Genomic DNA, 22,578 nt, shown 5'->3' on the forward strand with positions numbered 1-22,578 from the left:
AAAATACAGAAACATAAACGATGGACTCTTGGTTCTGATTTTAAAACTGAAAATGCTCTAAAAGATGAATGGTTCTGCTGCTAAACGGGTTCCTCTCCATTTCCACTGAAACTGGGTCAACTCATAGCTGAGACAAACAATAAAATGTTCATAAAACTGCATTTAAAACCCCAAACCCATCTGGATAAATACAGTATGAGCTTTTTTCCAAACATGAAAGTAAAGCTGAATGCTCAGCATAAAATAATTTTTTTTTTTTTACAGTGAGAGTTGTTGGAACAATGAAAATAGCGCCACCATCTGTCACCATCAAACTGCAGCAAACAAAACCAAATATATCTGGAATTAATTTTATTTGCTACAGAAACACAAAATTTGAGGTTTTTCTCCAGTTTCTAGTGAAAATTAGATACATTTTACTGGATGAAAAATTATTGCAATAAATGATCATTTTATTGTTTTGACACCATTTTCAAATATTGATAGTATCGATAACGGTGTAACACTGCAAAGATACACTGCAAAAAGTATTACCAAGTATTTTTGGTTTAGTCATAGTACACTTGAAATAAGTCAAAACTAAATTACAAGTAACTTTTCAGCAAGATAGAGGAGCTTGATTAAATATTGATGAAAAAGTTCTAGTTCCACTGGAACCGAGGAAGTGAAGTTAACGGGCCTGTGCTGTTACCTAGCAACCCCAGCCAAGCTAAAGCCCGTTACCTAGCAACCAACTTCTAGTTCCACTGGCAGATTATTTCACTAAAACATGTTGGACATGTCTTGCTATGAGTGAAATAATCTAGCACGATTTAAAATGAAAAATTACGGTTTAAAGAAGATACAAGATCTCAGACATTTTCTAGAAAAAAGCAGAAAATTTCAGTTTGTAAAGACAAAAAATTGCCACAAGAAACTCAGAATTTTTTTAGAAAAAGTAAATCATTCTTGAATATTAATAAAGAAGTAGTAGTTCCACTGGCAGATTATTTCACCTATTACTTTGGAAAAATGTTATAAAAGAATAAAAAAAATCCAGTGGATCTAGTTTGTTTTTAAAATAAATATTAAGAAATTATTGGCTTAAAACATGCTCCTATATCTTGCTGAAAAGTTACTTTGTTAGTTTTATTTTAATTTAAATGTACTAAGATGTTTGCATTTGAAACTAGACCTAAAATACCTGGTAAGATTTTGTGTTTTTGCAGTGTAAGAGAAAACTTTAATAAAAAACACCCAGTTTGTGGCTGGAAGGTCACAATTTCCTAATATTAACCAGTAGAACCAACATTTTGTTGAGTATTTGAACTGATTCTGCATTCGGTTGAATTCAGTTCTGTTTATTTTCCGTCAGCATCTGCAGATCATTTCCTGGTTGTCTCCAGCGTCCGTGCTGACTTCCTCCTCCTCCTCTTCGTTCAGAGCGACCTTCCCAGCTGAAGTCTCTACTTCCTGGTCCATCCTGCAGTCTGCAGGTGGTTCTGGTTCCGGTGTCGACTCCGTCTCACCGTCCATCTCTGGTTCTACTGATGACATCCCATCATCGGCGGCCATCATGCTCTCTGAGAATAAACCGACATCTTCCAGATTCAGATCTTCTGTCTTTGCCAAAGTTTCGTTTTTGATTCCTGAATCTTTGCTCGAATCGGTCGGTTCTCCTGGTTCTGGTTCTGTACGCCGTTCCGTCTGAGGAGTCTGCTCTCCCGCCGCCTCTTTGGCCTGCCGGATGCAGTTGATCCACTGCTGCTTGTTGAAGGCGTCGCTCGCCTGGAAGCAGTGCGTCTGCAGCTGGCTTCCTGACCGGCACGAAACCCGGAAGAAGTTCTTGGCTGAGAAGAGAAGAAAGTTAGTTTTAATAATAAATTATTTTTAAAATATCTGGGGAAAAATCATCCAACACTCTAAAACAGGGTTGTAACTGTGGCTCTTTAGCTAAAAAATATACAAATTTGGAGAACTACACTGCAAAAACACAAAATATTACCATGTGTTTGTTTTGTTAATAGTGCAAATAAAATATCACACTTGAAATTAGACAAAACTACCTTACAAGTAACTTTTCAGCAAGTAATAGGATATGTTTTAAGACAATAATTGTTGAAGAATCATTAAAAAGTGCTAGATTTTGATTATTTCACTTATAACATGCAAAAATTGTTACAAGTGAAATTGGAAGTAGTACTTTTAAAAAACCAATATTAAGGAATTATTCATTTAGCGCAAGCTCTGATATTGATATTGAGCTGAAAAATTACTTATAAGTTAGTTTTGTCTTATTTCATTTGTAGAAAGATGTATGCACTAAGAACTAGAACAAAATACAAAATTTTGCAGTGCATCCAGTGACCACACTGTAAAAACACAAAATCTTACCAAATATTTATGATCTAGTTTCAAGTACAAACATCTTACTACATTTGAATTAAGGCAAAAATGACTTAGAAGTATTTTTTCAGCAAGACATAGAAACTTGTTTTAAGTCAATAATTCCTTAACATTTATTTTAAATAAAGTTCAGGTTTCATGAAAAATTATTTCACTTACCTAATACGGAAAAAATATTAGAAGTGAAATAATCAGCCAGTGGATCTAGAACTGGGTTGCTAGGTAACAGGCGGGGCTTGGCTGGGGTTGCTAGGTAACAGGCGGGGCTTGGCTGGGGTTGCTAGGTAACAGGCGCTACTTGGCTGGGGTTGCTAGGTAACATGAAGTGCCGGTTGACTGTGAAATAATCTGCCAGTGGAACTAGCATTTTTCATCAATATTGAAGAATTATTGATTTAAACAAGCTTCCATTTCTTGATCAAAAGTTAATTTTAAGTTCATCTCGTCTTATTTCAATCAGCTCTTATTTGTCTTTTCCATCGCTGTAACTTATGTCACTGACTTCGCTCGGTGTTGCTGAAGGCCCCTCTGATGGACCCGCCCACTCTCAGCTCGCCGTCCGATACGTCCTCCAGGTCCAGCTGGCGGATGGGGATTGGCTGGCGGCAGAGCTGGTAGCTGACCGGCTGGCTGTTCAGCAAAACCGACCGGGTGATCACCAAAATGTCCTGGAACAGAAACACGTGGAGTTTCTGCAAAACCACAGAAAAATGATGAAAGTTTGGTGAGAAACTATCAAAACAATAAAAATGACGGGAATCAGGAGAGACACTAACGATTCCTCTGTTGTTCTTCAGCTCTCCGTGGCAGCTGAGCGTCTTGGATCCGTCGATCAGTTCGTCCCGCCGTCCTTCCTCCGAGTACAGCAGACGGTCCTTATAGTGCTGACACTCCGACTCTCCGGTCCGCCGGTTGATGTCCGCCACCACGCTCTGCACCACCAGCATCTGCAGGGCCACAGACGAGCTACTTACAGTACGCTGCCTTCAGATGGAGAACAAAACCGGGAAATTATGACTTCCGGGTCGGAAAAATCCAAGTGAGTGAAACTGGGAGGAACTCTGAATACCTTCAGCTTCGACTTTTAAGGCTGAATTGGTGTTTGAGCACCAACAGCAGCAAGCTGCGGTGGAAATGACTTTATTTTACAAAACACACTTTTAAAATCAAAGCTACACGTAGCCCTGAAACTCTTAACTGAAAGTTTTGTTTTCATGACGTCATGTTAGGGCCGTTGTAGATAAAAACAAAAAATAAGAGTAAATTTCCGCAAAACGCCAAAAATTTAGATTGATCTAAAAAATATTTCTACAAAAAAATCTCTGAAATTTTTGTGTTTGAAAAGTTGAAAATTTGCAAGAAAAGGTCAAGCATTTTTAAATTGTAGAAATTTCCTAGAAAAAACTCAGAAGTTTTGAGATTACTGTCAGAAATATGACACTTAATATCAAAATTATGTGAAGAAATTCCTGAGTTTGAAAAGTCAAAAAATTTGCTAAGAAAATTATGCAAAAATATTTAGATTAATTACAGAATTTATTTAGAAAAAAAAGCAATTTCTGAGTTTCAAAAGTAAAAGATTTGCTAGGAAAGACTAGCAAAATCTTTGATCAATGTCTGGAACCACCAGCAGAGCAGTGGTCAGCGTTGGGTTCCCTCACCGCCTCCTCCAGGTGCTGCCGGTCCAGGTGGTCGTTGGGCGTGTGCTTCAGGATCTCTCTGAGCAGCAGCGGGTACTTCACCAGCCGGCTGCGAGGGATGTCCAGGAAGTTCCACAGGTCCAACTTCCTGCTGAACGGAGACTGCAGGCAGCGCTGCAAGAAGTCCTGGACCCGCCGGTCCTGCTTCTTCTGGTCCAGCAGGGCCTTGGCCTGCACCTGGTTGCTGCAGTACGGCGTGTAGGAGGAGAGACAAGGCAGCTGCAGGGACACGAACACATCGCCGTGAGGCATCCCGCCCAGCTTCAAACTGACCTTATGAGCCAGAGAAACGCTCACCCAGCCGGTCAGGATGTGTCCCACATTTTCTGTGGTTCCGTCGGGTTTTCTGGCATCTCGTAGCCGACTCAGCAAGTCTGAGAAAAAAAAGTAGAAAACTACTAGAAAAACAAACTCTTTCCACAGAATGTTGGTCTAAATTCAAGAGTAAATGTCCTCCTACACTTGATAGAAGACAAAGCCAATTAAAAAGTAACATTTCAGCAATAAATAGGAGCTTGTTTAAGTCAAGCCTCTGCAATTTTAATGAAAAAGTTCTAGTTCAACTGGCAACTACAACTTTGAACTAAATATTTAGCTAAAACTAACTAAAACTAAATATTTAGTTTACAAACTAAATATTTAGCAAACTAAATATATAGCTCTGAGCTAACTAAATATTTACCTTACACATTAAATATTTATCTTTATAGCTAGATATTTTTGTTTGAAGCTACATATTTTGGAAGTTAAATATTTAATTTCAAAATAAATACTAAGCTTTTTAACTAAAAAAATGTTAAACTAATTATTTTGTGAAATATTTAGTTTGTAAATTAAATATTTAGCCTGAAAACTAAATATTGAGTTGGAAACTGCCATTTATAAATGAATGAATAATCTGGTGAAAATATGATTGAATCAATGAACCACCAGTTTTTCCTTCTTATAATTTAATACTCCAAATTTTTGCTGCCAACTTTTGACTCTGTAAATGTACAAATGGCACCCGACAGGAACTGACGTCAAATTTATGTTTGAAATGTTTTATTTGGCCTTTAATCAGAAAGCTGGTCTCACCTTCATGCAGAGGTATGAGTGAGTCCAGAGTACCGAAGATCTGGTTCAGTTCCTGCTCAGTCATGATGGCCAGCGTCAGCATCGGGTCGCGGTACGCCTGCAGATTAATTCATGTAAATACCAGAAAGACAGCGAGGCGACAAACCACCACGCTGCTGTTTACCTTCTTGGCCAACTTCAGATCTTCCACCAAGTCTTGTTCTCCTTGAGCCAACTCAAAAATGGCCTGCAGGGAGACGGTTGTGTTGAGTAAAAACGTCCCAGGAGACTGAACATGATTCACTTACACTGCAAAAACACAAAGTCTTACCAAGACTATTTCTAGAGCAAATATCTCAGTACAGTTGAAATGAGTCAAAACTAATGTACATAAATAACTTTTCCTCAAGAAATGGGGGAATGTTCTAAGTTCATATATTTATATTCCACTGGTAGATTATTTCACTTAAAACATGGAAAAATATCTTTTTATAAGTCAAATTATATGACTAATATTTTCAAAATCAATATTAAAGAATTATTGACTTAAAACAAACTTGTATATTTAGCTGAAAAAGATACTTGTAAGATAGTTTTGTCTTATTTAAAGTGAACTAAGATATTTATACAATAAACTCTACAAATACTGTTGTGTTTTTGCAGTGTGAAAACATAAATCTGATGATCACTTATTATGTTATATATTATTATAAACCACCTCTTGTCTTTTTATCTCCTTTGGACTCAGAGTCGCTCCGACTCGGACGTCGAACGTCTCGCTCCACAGCTTGCTGTCGCGGCGCTTGGAGGCGGAGCCTGTTGCCGAGGAAACCCGCGACATGGTCATGCAGAACGGAGGGCTGGAGACGGTCGCGGAAACGACACGCGTCGTCATCGTGGAAGAGGAAGGAGGAGGAGGAGGAGGAGGAAGAGTTGAAGCTCGACTCTCATTACGGAAACCGACGGAGCGCTGCAGGGACAGAAACTTTAAATAAATAAACATTAAATGGTATTTTTTTATTTTAAATGATTTGAATCTTCTTCTCACTGTCTGACTTTAACTTAAACTAAACTTTCTCTGTTTCATGTTTGTTAGATTGACAAAATTTGATGTTTTTACTGACTTTGGCTGAACGGCCACTCAGTGAGGAAGAATCCATTCATCCAAAAGCAGCATGAAAGGTCAGATTAGCATCACTCTAATCCCAAATTAGTAATCATTACTAAAACCACACACGGTAAGGGATTGCCCTTCGATGGCAAGTTTTTATCAAAAAATAAATAAATAATCTGTTTCTGTTTAAAGTCGTCTCCAAGAAAATCCGTTAGTAAAGAACTCAAGATTTAAACTCAACCAATATTCACGTTTATCAGTATTTATTACTCATGTTTATTAGAATTATCAGTTTTTTAGTGAATTTTAGTTTCTTTACCCATGTTAAAGATTTCCAACATGAATATAAAACAATAAGCATGAAGTTATTTGAGTCCAGAAAGGAAACCCAGATTCTGGCGGGTCGTCGGTTTTCCCACAACAACTTCAGCCTCATTCAGATTCATTTGATTTGACTGGATATTTAAAATGTCTTCCAGCTCCAGTGGTAAATGTACATGAGAATTTAAAGTTTATTGATCTTTGAGGATGGGTTCTTACCAGTACCTGAAATATTATTTATTATCACAGTAACGATCTGGACAATTTATCGTTCAGAAACATGTATTGTTATTTTGCAGCAGAAAGCTACGGCAACATTTCCAGTGAAAAGTGGAAACGTGTTTACCTGCAGGGTTTGCCCGATTCTCTTCAGCGATGTGGCTTTGACCGGAGGCAGCAGGCTCGCCAGCGCCGCCACCCTGGGGACGGGTTTGCTGCGCTTGGTGCCCGGCTCCTGGAGGAAAAACGAAACAACGTCAGACGTCGACCTTAACCGTCAGAGTTCCTGATTTCATCGCTTTAAGAGAAATCTGCGCTGAGCAACAACCTGCATAGCCGACATACTCGACTCAGAAAAAGTTGGGGATGTTCAGCTGTTTGGTGAAATTAAAAAAATGCTCTATGACTATAAACCTTTGTCCAACTCTTTAGTGCTTAACTACTTTTTACACAACTAGTTGTTCTCTAACAAGAAGCTTAACTTCCTGGTTTTAGTGAGAACGGATCCTAAAAGAGAAAATAAACAAAGTCCTGAGGAGTCTCTGAAATATGTCATTTTTTATGTTCTCCATACTGTATGTGACAATTCATACAGTGTCTATGAGTGGGTTAGGGTTACATTAGAAGGAGCTCAATAATTCTTCTTTTTCTACCAAAAACTGGATGTTAAAAGTCTTCAGTCTGGTGCTTTGGTCTCAACTGGCCTTTTTTAAGAACAGTTTAGTTTACAGAGACTTCATAATTCATTTTATTTGTTTATTTATTTTGGATCATTAAGATGTCTTCCAGTTCCAGGTTTAAATGTTCAATAGTATTTATAGTTTATTGATCTCTGAGAATGTGTTCTTAGCATTACTGTTGGAAAACGGCCTAAAAGCAACAATATTATCATGTATCGCAATATCTACTGAGGCAATTTATCGGCCAGCAACATTTTGTATCATAAGAGGACTATCAATACCAACACTTTTTATGATTTAAGTTGGATATATATTGAAATAGGCTGCACAGTGGTGCAGTTGGTAGCACTGTTGCCTTGCAGCAAGAAGGTCCTGGGTTCGATTCCCGGCCGGGGTCTTTTTGCATGGAGTTTGCATGTTCTCCCTGTGCATGCGTGGGTTCTCTCCTGGTACTCCGGCTTCCTCCCACAGTCCAAAAACATGACTGTCGGGTTAATTGGTCTCTCTAAATTCTCCCTAGGTGTGAGTGTGTGTGTGTGTGTGTGTGTGTGTGAGTGTGTGTGTGTGTGTGTGTGCCTGGTTGTTTGTCCTGTCTGTCTCTGTGTTGCCCTGCGACAGACTGGCGACCTGTCCAGGTGACCCCGCCTCTCGCCCAGAGGCGAGGAGAGGCAGCAGCTCCTCCTGACCCCATCAGGGACAAAGGTGAACAGAAAATGGATGGATTGAAATATCTGACCTTGAGGTTTTTGAATCATTTAGTTAAATCAGCTTAAAACAAGCTTCTGTTTCTTGCTGAAAAGTTACTTGTAAGTTAATTTTGTCTTATTTTAAGTGTAAGAAACTACACCAAAAATACTTGGCAATATTTTGTGTTTTTGCTGTGAAGTTCAAGTTATATAATCTCAATGTTTTAGTAACTTATTGTCATTAGACTAAAACTTACACATGGATATAATAGAGTGTCTTTAAAAACAGTGGAAGTGGACTGAACACAGATCCTTGAGGTTCACCACAAAATTAGTCTTTCAAGTGAATCATTTTTAATTTCTGCTGCTTTCTTTGACAAGAAAGACAATAAACATTTTCCTGCGTGTCCACAGGCCTGCTATGGTCTCCTGTCAGTTTGTCCTGGATGTGATCGCAGTAAATCAATAGATGACAGTAAACTGACCTGCTGGAATATAGAAATATAAAATATGCTCTTCCAATCTATGCTTTTGTTTTAAATTATGTCAAAAAACATCGTGAAATATTAGTTTCTAATCCAGACAACAGAAATGACAGGTAAAAACTAGAAAAGAAACATAAAAAAGGTAATAAATATTTAGAATAAATAAGCGAAAGAAAGAAACAGATTAGATTACAAGAGAGGATGGACACTGGTCCATCAGACAGCAACAAGATAAAGACAGAGATATTAATAATTTCTTACTTAACTTGTTTCCAATTCAATTACTTTAGAAATAATCTCGACAAATTAGAAAAGACAAAATAGACATAAAAGAGAACAGACAGCATAAATTACAGCTAAATAACACAGAAATAGATAAAAACTACAGTGAGTAGATGATAGAAGTAGATTTGACAGGATGTATTTAGAGAGCAAAAAAATAGATTTAGATCATTTAGAGAAGAAAAACACAAAACCTAGAAAATAAAGTTTGTTAGATTTTGGGTCAGATGAGAATAAAACCAACATATTCCACTCAGTGAGCAAAACCAATGTAAACTCAGAAACTCCAGATAAATATATCATTGGTGTGAAGCTTTAATTAACAATAAAAAAGTGAAAATATCTTCAGATTTCTGTGTGACATAAACCACAGAGATTGACCGGAGGAACGTCTTACCTCCTCCTGTTTCCCCATGTTGTGGTTCTGAGAGGTAAACCCAAAGGTTAGCAGGTGTCCCAGCACAGAACCGGGCCTCTGACCTGCCACCATGCTGACCACCCCCAGACTTCAGCAGGTCCCGTTAGAGCGCCACCGAATCATCACCCAGGAAAAGCTCCTACTGATCCTCCAGGTTTGTTCTGTACAGACCGACCAGGAAAAATGTCCGAAGATCGTCTGCTCCTCTGTCCAACCGCTGTCTGAGATAACGGGTCGCCCCTCCCTCACCGACGCGCTCCTGAACTCTGGTTCTGCTCCACTTACTCAGCTCTGTCCCTCTCTGATTTCCTTCCTTCCATTCTTATTCTTCCCCCTAATTTCTAATGCTTTAGCTTGATTTACCAACATTTCTGCTCCAAATGAAGCCCAATCATTTATTTTGCTCTGTTTGGTCATTTATAAACGTCTTCTGTTGAAACAGCCACAGAGTAACTCTAAAGCAATCGTTCTCAAACTGTGGTGGTCTGCAAGGTACTGCATGATCTTTAATTTGCTGCGTACAGCTTACCATTAACTGTTAAAAATAATAAAAGAATAAGTAGGTTAAGACCAGGTCACTCAAAAGAAAAGCTGAAGATGCTGGTGGAAACAAAACGATGATATGAATACTTATAAGTCATTTCTGCAGGAAAAAAATTTTGGTTTCTCTGAGTAAGTCGCCAAACTTTAGTTTTTAGAATACAATTAGAAACATAACCTGCCACCAGAAAGCCGATGTACGTCTGCCAGGCCTGGGGCTGCACTGCTGGGCTGCTGGGTGTGATAACCAGGCGTGAGCAGCGCTGCGCCCCACGCTGACTGACTGCATCCAAACATCCAAAATCAAATAATTATTTACACCAGACTAAAAGAAAAGTTTTGTTTCTGCCAAAGCAACTCAAGTCTGTTTTTCTTTTATCATACTCCTAAACTACAAAGAGCATGAAAATGTTATTAAAGCATAAACTTGTAAAGAACTGCTGCGTTTTTCATTTCCATGTCTTCCATCATTGGAATCCACATGTTCAGAATCTGTAAATAACCCAATATAGCTCAAACATTTTGTTAGCAAGCTAGGTAGTGAGTTAGCAAGCTAAAATGTATCTTGGTAGCTAAATATTAGCTCCAAACGAAGTATTTCGTTAGCAAGCTAAATATGCATTTTTCAATTAGCTCCAGATAAAATATTTAGGTAATAGGCTAAGATCTTAGTCTACTACATAAACTGGCTGGCTAAATATTTATTTTGAAGCCAAACATTGAGTTAGCAAGCTGAATACTGCATTTGCTGACACAGTATTTAGCTTCAAAATATGTATTTAGTGAGCTAATTTAGCTCCAAGATAAATATTTATCTTACCTACAAACAATTTAGCTCTGATCTAAATGTTTAGTTTATAAGCTAAATATTATAAGTTATAAGTTACAACTGAGAGTTTTTACTGGTTTCCATTGCCAAACAACAACATAGAAACCAGACAACAGAGCTACAGCCTGAATGCCACATTCATAAACATTTATCTAATTAAACTTTGATTTAAATATATTTATTTATGTCAGTATTTTTTTCAGTATGACCTCAATTCTCAAGTCATTAGAACTGATAGTACAGCTGGTACTGGAGCTACTGGTTGTACTGGAAACGCCATCCCGCTCAGTAAAAGGGAGGGAGAGATGTGGGCCTGCAGGCGGCCAGCGCTGTGTCCTGCTTTTGTCCAGCAGTTTCCAGATCAATAACTATGTTTGTTGGTGGCGTTATTAGTTATTTGGTGAGAACATGAACATGTAGACAGAAGCATTTTCTAACTTCCCAAACTGCACAGCAGCACTCATGTTTAGTTATGGATGGAAAACCTGATAGAGCTTAAAACCATTTATTTTTGTTTACATATAAACAAAAATAAATGGATAAAGAGTGACGTAAAAATCTAGAAAAGGTTAATGTAGGATAAAAAATAAAACTACTTAGAAGGCTTTGTAAAAAATAAATAAATATCCTCATTCTGTTAAACTGTGACTATTATTGGAGTCAACAGCGAACTCTGACACTTCCTGGTCGCTAAACAAAAGGGCTAGCCCTAACCCTATCCCTGACCCCTAACCCTATCCCTGACCCCTAACCCCCTATTCCTGACCCCTAACCCCCTATCCCTGACCCCTAACCCTACCCTACCCTACCCTAACCCTAACCCTACCCCTGCTCCACCTCTGACTCTATTGTCCAAACGAAGCCACGTGTCTGCAGACGTTTCAGACCCGCCTTAGAAAGAAGCAACTGAAATGTTGAGTTTTACAACTGTGCAATAAAAACCTTTTTGAAAGAGAAATAAAAGTGTGTCACTGGCTTTTATTTAATATTTCTTCCCTCAGTGTGATTCTTCATCGATCGCTGAGCATCTATAATGTTGGCCTGAGGGATTCAATTAACTGGTGGGAACATGAAATCAATGGCATGAAATCTGGATCCAAACAGAAACTTCACAGTAAACACAATATTCATTATAACTATGATCACAATTTGTTCTAAATTTGCACTAAATAAATAAGTCAAACTGAATTTAATTGCATTAAATTATCATTGTTCTTAGCAGCCATGAATTAGATAAGATCAGATTTATTGTTATTGTCATCAACAGATTACAACGAGATTGAGATTTGCTCGACTCGAGTTAAGATGCAGAATTAGTGCTATAAAAATAAATAGCTTTATAATTATAGTTATTATTTGTAGCTTTTAATTATTGTTATAAAAATAGACTTAAATGTAATTATTATTAATATCATTTGTTTTAACTGTGATTTGGTGCTAAGTAAATTAATCATAATTATTCATTCTATTTCTATTATTATTATTATTATTTGTAGCTGTAGATGGGTGCTTTATAATAAAATAAAATAATAACAATAATATGTTCTGCTTTGGTGTTGTAAAAATAAACTGAATTGAATTTATGATATACATCATATATTACGACTATAATATAATTATACCTGTATGATTATATTATATACATAATTATATTATTATGTAGATAATAATAATAGATAATAATAAATACATTATTATATTATAATATCACATATTAATAATATATTAGTAGTAGTAATCGTATTATATATTATCATATTTATTATAATATTGACCTTTTTATTAGTTTTGCTTAATAGAGTAGCAAAAACAATTTAAAACTTAATCAGGAGTTAGATGCTAAATATTTAAAAACACAAATTAGATTCCAACACATTTGATTATTAATAAAATGCTAAAAAATGTCAGAAATATCTAAAAATATGAAGTGATTTCTTCTGTACTAGAACAACATTGTTTTAGTTTAATCTTTATATTTTAATAATAATGTTGCAATTATAGTATTTATTTAACTCCTACATCTTTAAAGAGACAGCACAAAATTATAAGTGGTTTGAAACTTTTGCACAGATCTGTGAACTCTGGGATTGTTTTTTAACTTGTAATTAATTTAAATGTGACCAACAAGTGTTTTTTCCTAATGTGACCACTTGTGTGTGTTTGTACATGTTTGTCAGCAGGGATGGATGTGTTGGATGGACCCTCCTGTCGTGACCTTTGACCTTTAGAATCAGACATGGCCGCCCCGGTGTCCTGCAGAACCCAATTGTTCTGTGTGTGATTCACTCTGCTGTGGCACTCAAACAATGGGCCGTAACTTATTCCAGGTCCCATATCTGCTCTGAACAGAGTAAGATTGATGGCGCGTTCGGGCTGTTTGTCCCGCCGGAGCGTGCTGAGCCCGGTCCACTTCCTGTGCCGGGCCGAGCAGACACGGGTCCACTTCCTGTGCTGAGACGGGGAACGCCCGGGAAGGCACGCCGATAAAAATACAGCAGGAGGGAGCGACATGAAGTACAGCTTGGTCATAATGTTCTGTACCAAACGTCTGTCTTTTCTCTTGAGCATCATTTAAAACAATACATTATTTTATTATTATATTATTACATTACATTTATCTGTTGCTCCAAATAGCATTTAGTATTTAAAGGAGCAGTATTATGTTATTATGTGTTTATATGGTGTCATTTTATAGCACAATAAAGTAACTATGTTACCTTCAGGTGTTAGAAAAATGCTCTATATCAAAAATGACTTAAATGAAGTTTTACTTCTTAATTTAATAGCTTGAAATTGGGCCTCTGTTTCTTTAAAACTCCTCCTCTTTCTGAAGCTCCGCCTTCAGAAAGCCATCACAACATGGCTCCTCTGTTAGCCCTTCAGCAACGTTTTTACCTGCGTTTCACTCATAGGTAGATCCTATAATGAGATCAGCAGATGTGCAGTTCCACCAGGCGCTAAATGCTAAATGCTATTGGCTAGTCTGAATATATATTATATATATGTTAATACACCATAAATCCATTAAATCTTGGGGCTAAATCTTTCTTTGCTGTTACTTTTGTTTCTAGAGATTATTGTCCTGATTAAAAGCTTCTCGCCTCCCTTCCACTTGCTGAGGGTCACAACTACACAACTCTGCAGCCGAGCAGCAGGAGCAAACACACAGCAACTACAACAAACCGGATGCTGTTCCTATTTTCGTCCTCCATTTCAAAGGTGTGAACGATTCCCTCTGCTCTTTCAGGAAGTGGTCAGACCTCTCAAGTCAACGGTTGTTTCTCAAACGTCTCATTGGTTCTGGGGCTGAGAACGACGGTTCAGCATTAACCGAGGCAGAACCAAAAGGTTAACTGAGATGAACTCACATTGATGTCCAGACTGCAGAGGCTGAGGGCGTCTGCATCTCTGATGGTCTGCTTTCTCTTCTTCTGCAACACAAACACAGGAAGCAGGATTTTCAGCACAGATATGATTTAAACCACCTTGATTTCTTGATTTCAGCCAAATCTTATTGTAACTGGCAAATTTCTGGAGGTTAGATTTGTGCTAAATTCATCTATAATTAATCACTGAGTGTTAATTAAGTAAGTGTGAACTGTAATGTGAAAAGCAGGCAGTTTTACTGAATAAAGAAAATATTTTTCCTAAAGTCTGATTGGCTAATCTCAGCCTCCCTTCAGCTCATTGGCTGGTAAATATGAAGGAGGTCCTAATTGGTCCAAAAAATCCCCTCAATAAGCCAATTAAAGCTGTTAATGCAAAATTCACTCATCATTTGAAAATTTTGCACAGATTTTTTGCAACATTTCCACAAATCTGACCAATGAACACAAAGCTGCAGCATGTAACTTTACTAAAATATGTTTTCTACATGCCTGTTAAATCTCTCACCATGTAGTGAAAGAGACGGATAATCTGTTAAAAATAAAGCTCCTCCACCTCCTCCACCTCCTCCCGGTGGTCCTCCAACCATCTGCCGCTCCCAATTAAAAACAACCAATCAGAGACAGGAGGCGAGTCTTAGCGCCGTCAATCATCCCCATGTACATGCTGCCACACAACAGTTGGTTCGCTACAACAAAGCCTACCATGAATGCTAAGGCTAGTTAGCATGGCCACTGAAGACGGTGGACAAACAGTTTTTCTGGGTCATATTGAGCAGTGCATACATGAGCATGATTTTCACCGCTAACATCCTCCCCCTGGCTCTGATTGGTTGTTTCTGACTGGACATTGTCCATTTCTGCATATGGCAATGCTAACATATGCTTTTTCTGTTTTGTTTCAAACAATGTGAACTTGAATGAACAAAAAGGAATTTTTCTTTTTCACTCTGACGACTAATCCTGACTTTAATTTATTTGTATTAGGACAAATACAAATATTTGTATTTTGTATTTTAAAAAAGTAAAATAGCAAACACTTTAGAATGTTTGCACTTTAAATTATCTACGTTAAAATCCCTTTTCAGAAGGTTATGTGCAGCAATTTCAAGTCTTTTGAGAAAACAATGTTATGGCAAAAGTAAAGCTTAAGAAAAATTTTAACTTTTTGAAAAAGAAGCTGCAAAATCTGCAATTTTAGGCCACAACAACTGCAAAAACCCCTAAAAAAAACTCTGATTGCATCATCTTCTGGAAGTTTGTCATTTTAAACACTCAAATTGGAAAATTGGACATATTTGAATTATACCTTTGTTTTTCATGCAGTTTCTGGAATTTCCCTTCATCGTCGGGAAACAAAGAATAAATTTACAGTAATGCTCCTCAGAATGACTAATCTTCATCCTGAACTGTTTTAAACAGCTTTTTATCACGAAGGTAACGATCACAAAGGACGCACATCAATAACAACTCTCTTCACGCTCTCAACAACATGAACAAGGAACCAAACTTCCTGTCTGCTGCCATGGCGACAAGAAGAGGAAAAAATAATCACATAAACAGCAGGGGGACAACAGAACAGAAGAGAAGAAGAAGAAAACAGGAGGGCAGAAGAAGAAGGATGTTGTGATCGGTGAGACAATAGCAGGAAGTCTGCTGTTTGTGACTTGTGTCCCTGCTCTGCTGCTGTTACACAACTTTAACTGCAGAAATCAGAGAAGAAGAGCTTCTTTATTCCACATAAGGTCAATCTACTTCCTCCAAACCTGTCCTGTTAATTACCTGAAATAATCTCAACCAGACAGTCTGTTCAAAGGAAAAATATTGCTTCTGATATTTGCTAATGGGAACACATCCAGGTCTTTTTTCCCAGTATCCCTTTACTGGAAAGTGGCATCAGGAGGAGCAGTGCAGATTTCATCCTGACCATGAAAAGGCGATAACAGGTATTGGATGTAGATTCATATTCAACCATTTTCAGGCCATAAAAACCATAAAGCTAGATGGAAAAGTCCCATCTGGTCCAACGGTTTCTGCACATGTTCCAGCTACGGCAACAATGCCTCACAGGTACAATGGTTCAGGACATTATGTCCATATTTCAGAACAAAATATCTGATTCATAGAAAAGGTTTTAAAGGATTTTATAAACTTCAGCAAATTAAACCTCCACCCTTCCATCCATTTTTTTACTCCCTTGTCCCTCGTGGGGTGGGACGGGTGCTGCTGCAAACGTTTCGGGCAAGAGGCGGGGTACAGCAAATTGAACTTATTTGTTATTTTTATTCCGAGAGACATTTTGTTTTGTCTCGTTACTTTGACATGAGAGGATAGAACATAACCTAGAAACCTTAACTCTACAGAGTTTAATATGAGAAACAGAAGAAGCTGAAGTCCATCCTGAGACCCTTTCTGACTTACCCGATAGTAAACGAAGAGGCAGCAGCCCATCATCAGGACCAGATCTACTCCCCCACCACAGAATTTGTCGATCTGCTGCTCCTGTTCCTCCAGGTCTCCTTCTTGGTCCCCCAAAGTAAATCAGCTGTCCTCCCTGTTCTCCTCCACATATGCCATCCAACACTTGCACCAACTTCTCCGTTAATCTCCTTCACAGTCACATTTTACTCAACACTCAACTCTTTTTCCTTAAAACTGGACACTATCGTTCTTCCTCCAGTTTGTCCCTGCAAATTATCCTTCTTCTCTCAGTCCTTCTGTCCAGCCATGAATTTCTCCATCTGCTTTCTTGCCCTTCACCTTCTCCTTGAGTGGATCCACAGACCCTCAGGAACAGGAACCCCTTCACAATATGTGTGTGCGTCCACTCAGTTCCCACCGGACAAACAGGAAGTGACGACCGCCGGGAGAAGAAACAGCCGTCTAAAATTAGGAGCTCCAGGAGACAGAGTGACACCAGAGGTAAAAATCCCTGAGACACCAAGAGTCTGACGATCAACCAATCTTTCATCTCCAATATTTTCATTTCCAGAGACTCTTTGCTCTTGTGCCCTCTTCAGGTTACACACTGGATTTTCTGATGTATTCAAAACTAATTAAGTTTCTCATAATAATTTCTCACAATTAATGCATTTTTTACAATATTTAAATCTTTATACTTTCTGTGTCTATAGAAAGACATAACACATGAATCTACCTTTCATTTCGATACCACCCACCTATTTCTCCATGGTGTCACTACAGTCCTCATCTTTTGTCCTCCACCTCATTACTCTCATCCATCTTTGCCCTTAACTTCCTGGCCTCATTCTTCACTTCTCCATCTTAGGACTTCTAATGCCTCGTTTCCACTGAGCAGCATGGGTTGGTACAGCTTTGTTCGCTATTTTGACTGTTCCCAATGTAAAAGTGGCCCATACAGCTGACTAGAACCACACCATTCCTCCTTTAGTGTAAGTCCAAAGAGCAATGGTACCGTATGGTTACGGTGGAGCTACTAGTGCCACACAATTCATTGATTGGAGGACAGAAAAATGTCTCTACTACAAAACATGCAACATAATATTGCGCCACATTTGTCATCACACTATGATGCTACGCTAGGTGTGAGAGTCCAACTGGTGAACACACAGGTCTTTGCTAAAAAACTTCATCTTAATCGCTATTAATTTTGGAGACGGCAAAAACTGACCTGTTTTTAAGTTACATCCTGGGTAAAACTTTACAGAAATTCTATGTAAATTCAAGCTTCAACAATTTATTAAATCACTGAGTGGCTATGGTTAAGTAAATACTTGGAATTAGATTAGTTAGAATAAATCAATATTTATATAGGTCAGATCTTCCTCTGGTCTGAAGGACATTTCAGCACAAAAATAGAAAATACTCAGTGTAGTTTAAAAAATCCTGACTGTTCAGGTTTATTTTTGTTTGGAAGGAATTCCAGCTTCTTTGTTGGTGAAATGAGTTTTATGTTTCATTTGCGTGAAAGTCATGAATCATTACGGCTGAAAATACCTGGTTTTTCCTGCTGGTGCAAAGTGCATAAGGAGTGGGGCATCACCTCCTGACTTCCATAATACACAGGCAGCAACATAAGAATAACCTGGAATTCAAGGGGTGGTTTTGTTTTTTAGACAAATGGACATGATGGTTAGAGTCCAAGAGCATGAGGGCTGGAGCAGCGCCAGTGACAGCACTGATTTACAGACACCGTTTAGAAAAAGAAAAATACCAGGTGCAAGTCAACCAGGGTAGCAAACATTTTAACAATTCACAACAGTCAGAGGTGAGCAGAGTACCCAAAAAATTGTACTTAAACATAGTTTACCTCAAGTGAGAGTAAAAAGAGCCTGTTAAATTTTGGGATGGCTTTTGCAGTACAACCAGTATAAACAGGAGGTGGCAGCAATTCGCCGTACCTCCCTTAATACCAAGAAGCGATATGTCCCTGACCAATATGGCGGCCCCGTTCACGTATGGCTGTGGCGGGCTTCGACAGGACGTCACCGGAAGCAGCATTTGTTTACCTCTGGAGACCTCAAAGACTCCGGAATCTAAAGTTTGTCGTCCAACTGACTTTGTGAACTGAACGTAAGTTTATTTAAAACTGGGAAGTTACTTTATTTAGAGCGAATCGCGGATCTAACTTCCTGTTTTTAACTTTGCGTCAGCGTTAAGACAACATGGCTTCAAATTTAGAAGAGGAACTGTCCTGCCCCGTTTGTCGGGACATCTTCAGAGACCCCGTCCTCCTGTCCTGCAGCCACAGCTTCTGCAGGGCCTGTCTGGGCAGGTGGTGGGCGCAGAAACAGATCCGGAAGTGTCCGGTCTGCAACTGGGACTCCGACCGCAAGGAGCCCACGTGCAACCTGGTGCTGAAGAACACGTGCGAGGCTTTCCTCCTGGAGCGCGAAGATGTCTGCCAGCTGCACTCAGAGAAACTGAAGCTGTTCTGCTTGGACCACCAGCAGCCGGTGTGTCTCATCTGCAGGGACTCCAAGCAGCACAGCGGCCACGTCTTCCGGCCCGCAGCCGAGGTGGCGCAGGACCGCAGGGAGGCGTTGCGGAAGTCCATCATGCCCCTCCAGGAGAAACTCAAGCTTTTCACAAAAGTCAAGGAAGACTTGGACCTGACTGCCCAACACATTCACTCCCAGGCCCGACTCACAGAGGCCAGGATACGGAAGGAGTTCAGGATGCTGCAGCGGGTTTTGCGTGATGAAGAGGAGGTCAGGGTGGCTGCGGTGAAGGAGGAAGAGGAGCAGAAGAGTCTGAAGGTGAACGAGAAGATTAAGGTTCTAGACGGAGTAATGACTGCTCTGTACGACACCATCAAATCTGCAGAGAGGAAGCTGAGATGTAAAGACGCTGCGCTCCTGCAGCGCTCCAGCGCTGCAGGAGCGGAGCAGCAGCGCCCCCTGCCGGAGCTGCCCCGGCCGGCTGCAGGCGCACTAATGGATGTGGCCAAACACCTGGGCAACCTGCGCTTTAACACCTGGAAGAAGGTCAAACACGTGGTGTCCCGTACGCCAGTGGTTTTGGACCCAAACACGGCCGGACCGGGACTTATCATCTGCGAGGATCTCGCTGCGGTCAGGCGGGGAAGCAGACAGAAACTCCCCGGGAATCCCGAGAGGTTCGAGTCGGAGGGGATCGTTTCGGCCTCCAGGAGCTTCACTGCGGGGGTCCACTTCTGGACCGTGGAGGTGGCAGACTGCAGCAGCTGGTTCGTTGGCGTTGCAGAAGAATCGTTCAAAAGGAAGAAACCGATTCAGTTCAGGTCAGGATTGTGGGCTGTTTGTTTTTCCAAAGAAAAATATTCCTATTTCTCCCCTGGAACGCCCGCCAGCTTCCACGTTACAGGAAAACTGCAGGCAATCCGGGTCCATCTGGACCTGGAGAGGGAAAAACTGTCTTTTACCGACCCCAGAACCCTCAAGCACATCTGCACCTTCTCACACAGCTGGTCGGAGAAAATGTTTCCGATCTTTTACGTGGGAGGCGTCAAACCGATGAAGATATTACCGTCAGAGGGCGGCGGGCCGGAAGACGAGGACAGCAAGGAGTAGGACGCCATTAGGATGAGGACAGACATTAGGATGAGGGCAGACATTAGGATGAGGACAGACATTAGGATGAGGACAGACATTAGGATGAGGACAGACATTAGGATGAGGGCAGACATTAGGATGAGGGCAGACATTAGGATGAGGGCAGACATGTTCCTCAGGGAAGTGAAGCGGCTCATCCTGTCAGGAGACGCTTCTCCATTACAATCTTTGTCTATTGCTGCGTTTCCATTAACCATAAAATTGCAATTATGAGAATAAATTTGCTTAATGGAAACACGAAAATCGTATTTAGCAAAAATGCAATGAAACACTTTTCCCCCACATTACAGTAGATCAACAGCCGGATATCACTGCTGCTGAAAACAGGGAAGTAGGAAGTAGGATGGTGAATATTTAATTTTATTTTAGAACAATGTGCAGCTGGCTCCATCATAGTTCTCACAGCATCAGGGTTCATAAATAGTTGTGCATCATCGTGTTGAATCCAAAGCTCTTCTGTAAAACTACAATTTCCCAAAACGTTGCTTACGTTGCCGGCTCCAAAATAGGCGGGGCTTGTTGTAGGACACTAAGGTTTCCTCTGATGGCTGAATTATGAACACATGTCATCCAGCGTCACTTCCTCCTGCCCTGATTTTATTTGATCAAAAAACAAACAGACCGCTGCCTGTCGTCATCTTCGTCTTCGCTGGCAGTGGTGACGTCAGGCTGTTGGTCACGTGACTCGTGTGATTTTTAACAGTCTTTCCATTGCACTCTGGACAAGTCCATTCATTAAGGCTGAAAAAACACCTCATTTCAGCGCAAAATCTGTCATGGAAAAACTCCAGTTTTTTCAAAATTGGTGTGTTTCCATTAAGCAAATTTATTTTTGTAACTTCAATTTTACGGTTAATGGAAACATAGCTGGTGTTAAATTAAAAATGGTGAATTATACTGAAATGATGCTGCAACAGAACCGTCACCGCCAGAGTTTACAGTGTTTAAAACAAACAGAAGGGAGATTTCTTCTAAATTAGGAATAAATAATCCTATAAATGAATGAATCAACACATTTGTATGGAAAAGGATTCAGGATTAAATAATTCAGAAATTAATCTCAAAGTTCAGAGTTTAGACTCAGAATTCTGACTTCTTTCAGAATTTTGACTGTTTTATTTTTTAAACAAAATTCAGATTTTAATCTCAGAATTATGACTTTTCTGGAAATTCAGATTTTTTTTTCCTTGCAAAAATTATAGAAAATAATAGAATCTGTTTTATCAAACATTTGTTCTGTTAATTTTGGTTGCAATAATGAGTAACAGCTGTTTAGTTCACAGCAGCCTAACTTTGAATTACAGAATTATTATAAATGGTCCTTTTCTGTGTTTTTTCCAGAGCAAGAATCATATTGTTGTTACATTGATTAAATAATACATATGACTGAAAATGTTTACCTAAGAGGATTAGCAGCTTGACGCAGCCTTGCTGCATTGTTTGCATTTTGTTGTTGGGATTTGTTTGTCATTTTTCTAGTTTCAATTTTGAAAAAGAAATAAAAATATTTAGAAACATCTAAAAAAGCCTTTTCTGTGTTTAGTGATGACATGATGAAATCAAAGTTGGGCAGCATGGTGGAGCAGTTTTGAGTTTTGCTTTGCAGCTTGAAGGTCTTGGGTTCAAATCCCAACCCGGGGCTTTTCTGTGTGTTCTCCCTGTGCACGCATAGGTTCTCTACGGGTACTCCAGCTTCTTTCCAGTCCACAAACATGACTGCTGGGTTGATTGTTTGCCATATTTACAGCAGAGGATATATACTGCAGATAGATGATCATTTCATAACTGAAATGAGGATTAAAATATTGGCAACAGACATTTCCTGCTTACAGCAAAAATCCAGATTTATCAGTTAATCTCATTTATCTTGTTTTTTCCTAAAATATTTTCTCCTTTGATTTCTAATTTATCCTAAAAATACAAAATGCTTTAAAGAAAATAATGATGAGAATAAATAAGCGCAGCCTCTTTCTTTGAATTTGACTCATTTGGGTCCACTGTTCTTTCAGACATTAGTTTCTCCACAGCTGCCACCACCGTTTCCACTGAGGCTTGGCCTTTGACTGGTCCGTTCTGCTGCTGTGTATTGGATCCTAGTGATGCTGTTAGGGTCATCAGCAGCTGTTGGACAGATGGTTCCATATTTGTTGGGATTCCTAGTTGTGGGACTCAATTTTTAATCGAGTTAATTTCATGGACTGCAATTAAACTTTTGAATGGAAACCAATAGAATTTACAAAATAAGCAACATTTTCAATTTAAAATCTCTTTTGCTGTTAAATTATTGAAAGTATTCGTATGAGCTCAACAACAAATATTTATAATTTTTAATCTGTTATTTAGTTTAACCATCAAATTAGTGCAAAGTTCAACTTTCAAGTGATGCAAAAATACCTTGGAAAT

The 22,578-nt window shown here is 39.1% G+C and overlaps 2 protein-coding genes across 2 annotated transcripts; one reads left to right on the top strand and one right to left on the bottom strand.

Moving 5' to 3' along the window:
• Positions 1 to 1,160: 1,160 nt before the first annotated feature.
• LOC102228646 (rho guanine nucleotide exchange factor 3-like) lies at positions 1,161 to 17,581 on the bottom strand. Its single transcript, XM_014472322.2, is given in 12 exon segments — positions 1,161 to 1,829; positions 2,888 to 3,077; positions 3,162 to 3,332; positions 4,047 to 4,304; positions 4,383 to 4,459; positions 5,163 to 5,259; positions 5,326 to 5,388; positions 5,860 to 6,126; positions 6,923 to 7,030; positions 14,084 to 14,146; positions 16,523 to 16,641; positions 16,644 to 17,581. Coding segments are annotated over 12 exon segments (1,920 nt in total). The 5' UTR covers positions 16,672 to 17,581; the 3' UTR covers positions 1,161 to 1,350.
• Positions 17,582 to 17,941: 360 nt separating this feature from the next.
• LOC102228386 (tripartite motif-containing protein 35-like) lies at positions 17,942 to 21,273 on the top strand. The gene is made up of 2 exons (XM_005808549.2): positions 17,942 to 18,655; positions 18,736 to 21,273. Exon 2 carries the CDS (start codon positions 18,748 to 18,750, stop codon positions 20,131 to 20,133), a length of 1,386 nt encoding a protein of 461 aa, XP_005808606.1. The 5' UTR covers positions 17,942 to 18,655; positions 18,736 to 18,747; the 3' UTR covers positions 20,134 to 21,273.
• Positions 21,274 to 22,578: the final 1,305 nt, after the last annotated feature.

Source organism: Xiphophorus maculatus, chromosome 20 (assembly GCF_002775205.1).
Source record: "Xiphophorus maculatus strain JP 163 A chromosome 20, X_maculatus-5.0-male, whole genome shotgun sequence".
NCBI lineage: Eukaryota > Metazoa > Chordata > Actinopteri > Cyprinodontiformes > Poeciliidae > Xiphophorus > Xiphophorus maculatus.

What these genes read in the sequence shown, in the direction of transcription:
- LOC102228386 (XM_005808549.2), top strand. Translation starts at nt 18,748, where the DNA reads ATGGCTTCAAATTTAGAAGAGGAACTGTCCTGCCCCGTTTGTCGGGAC.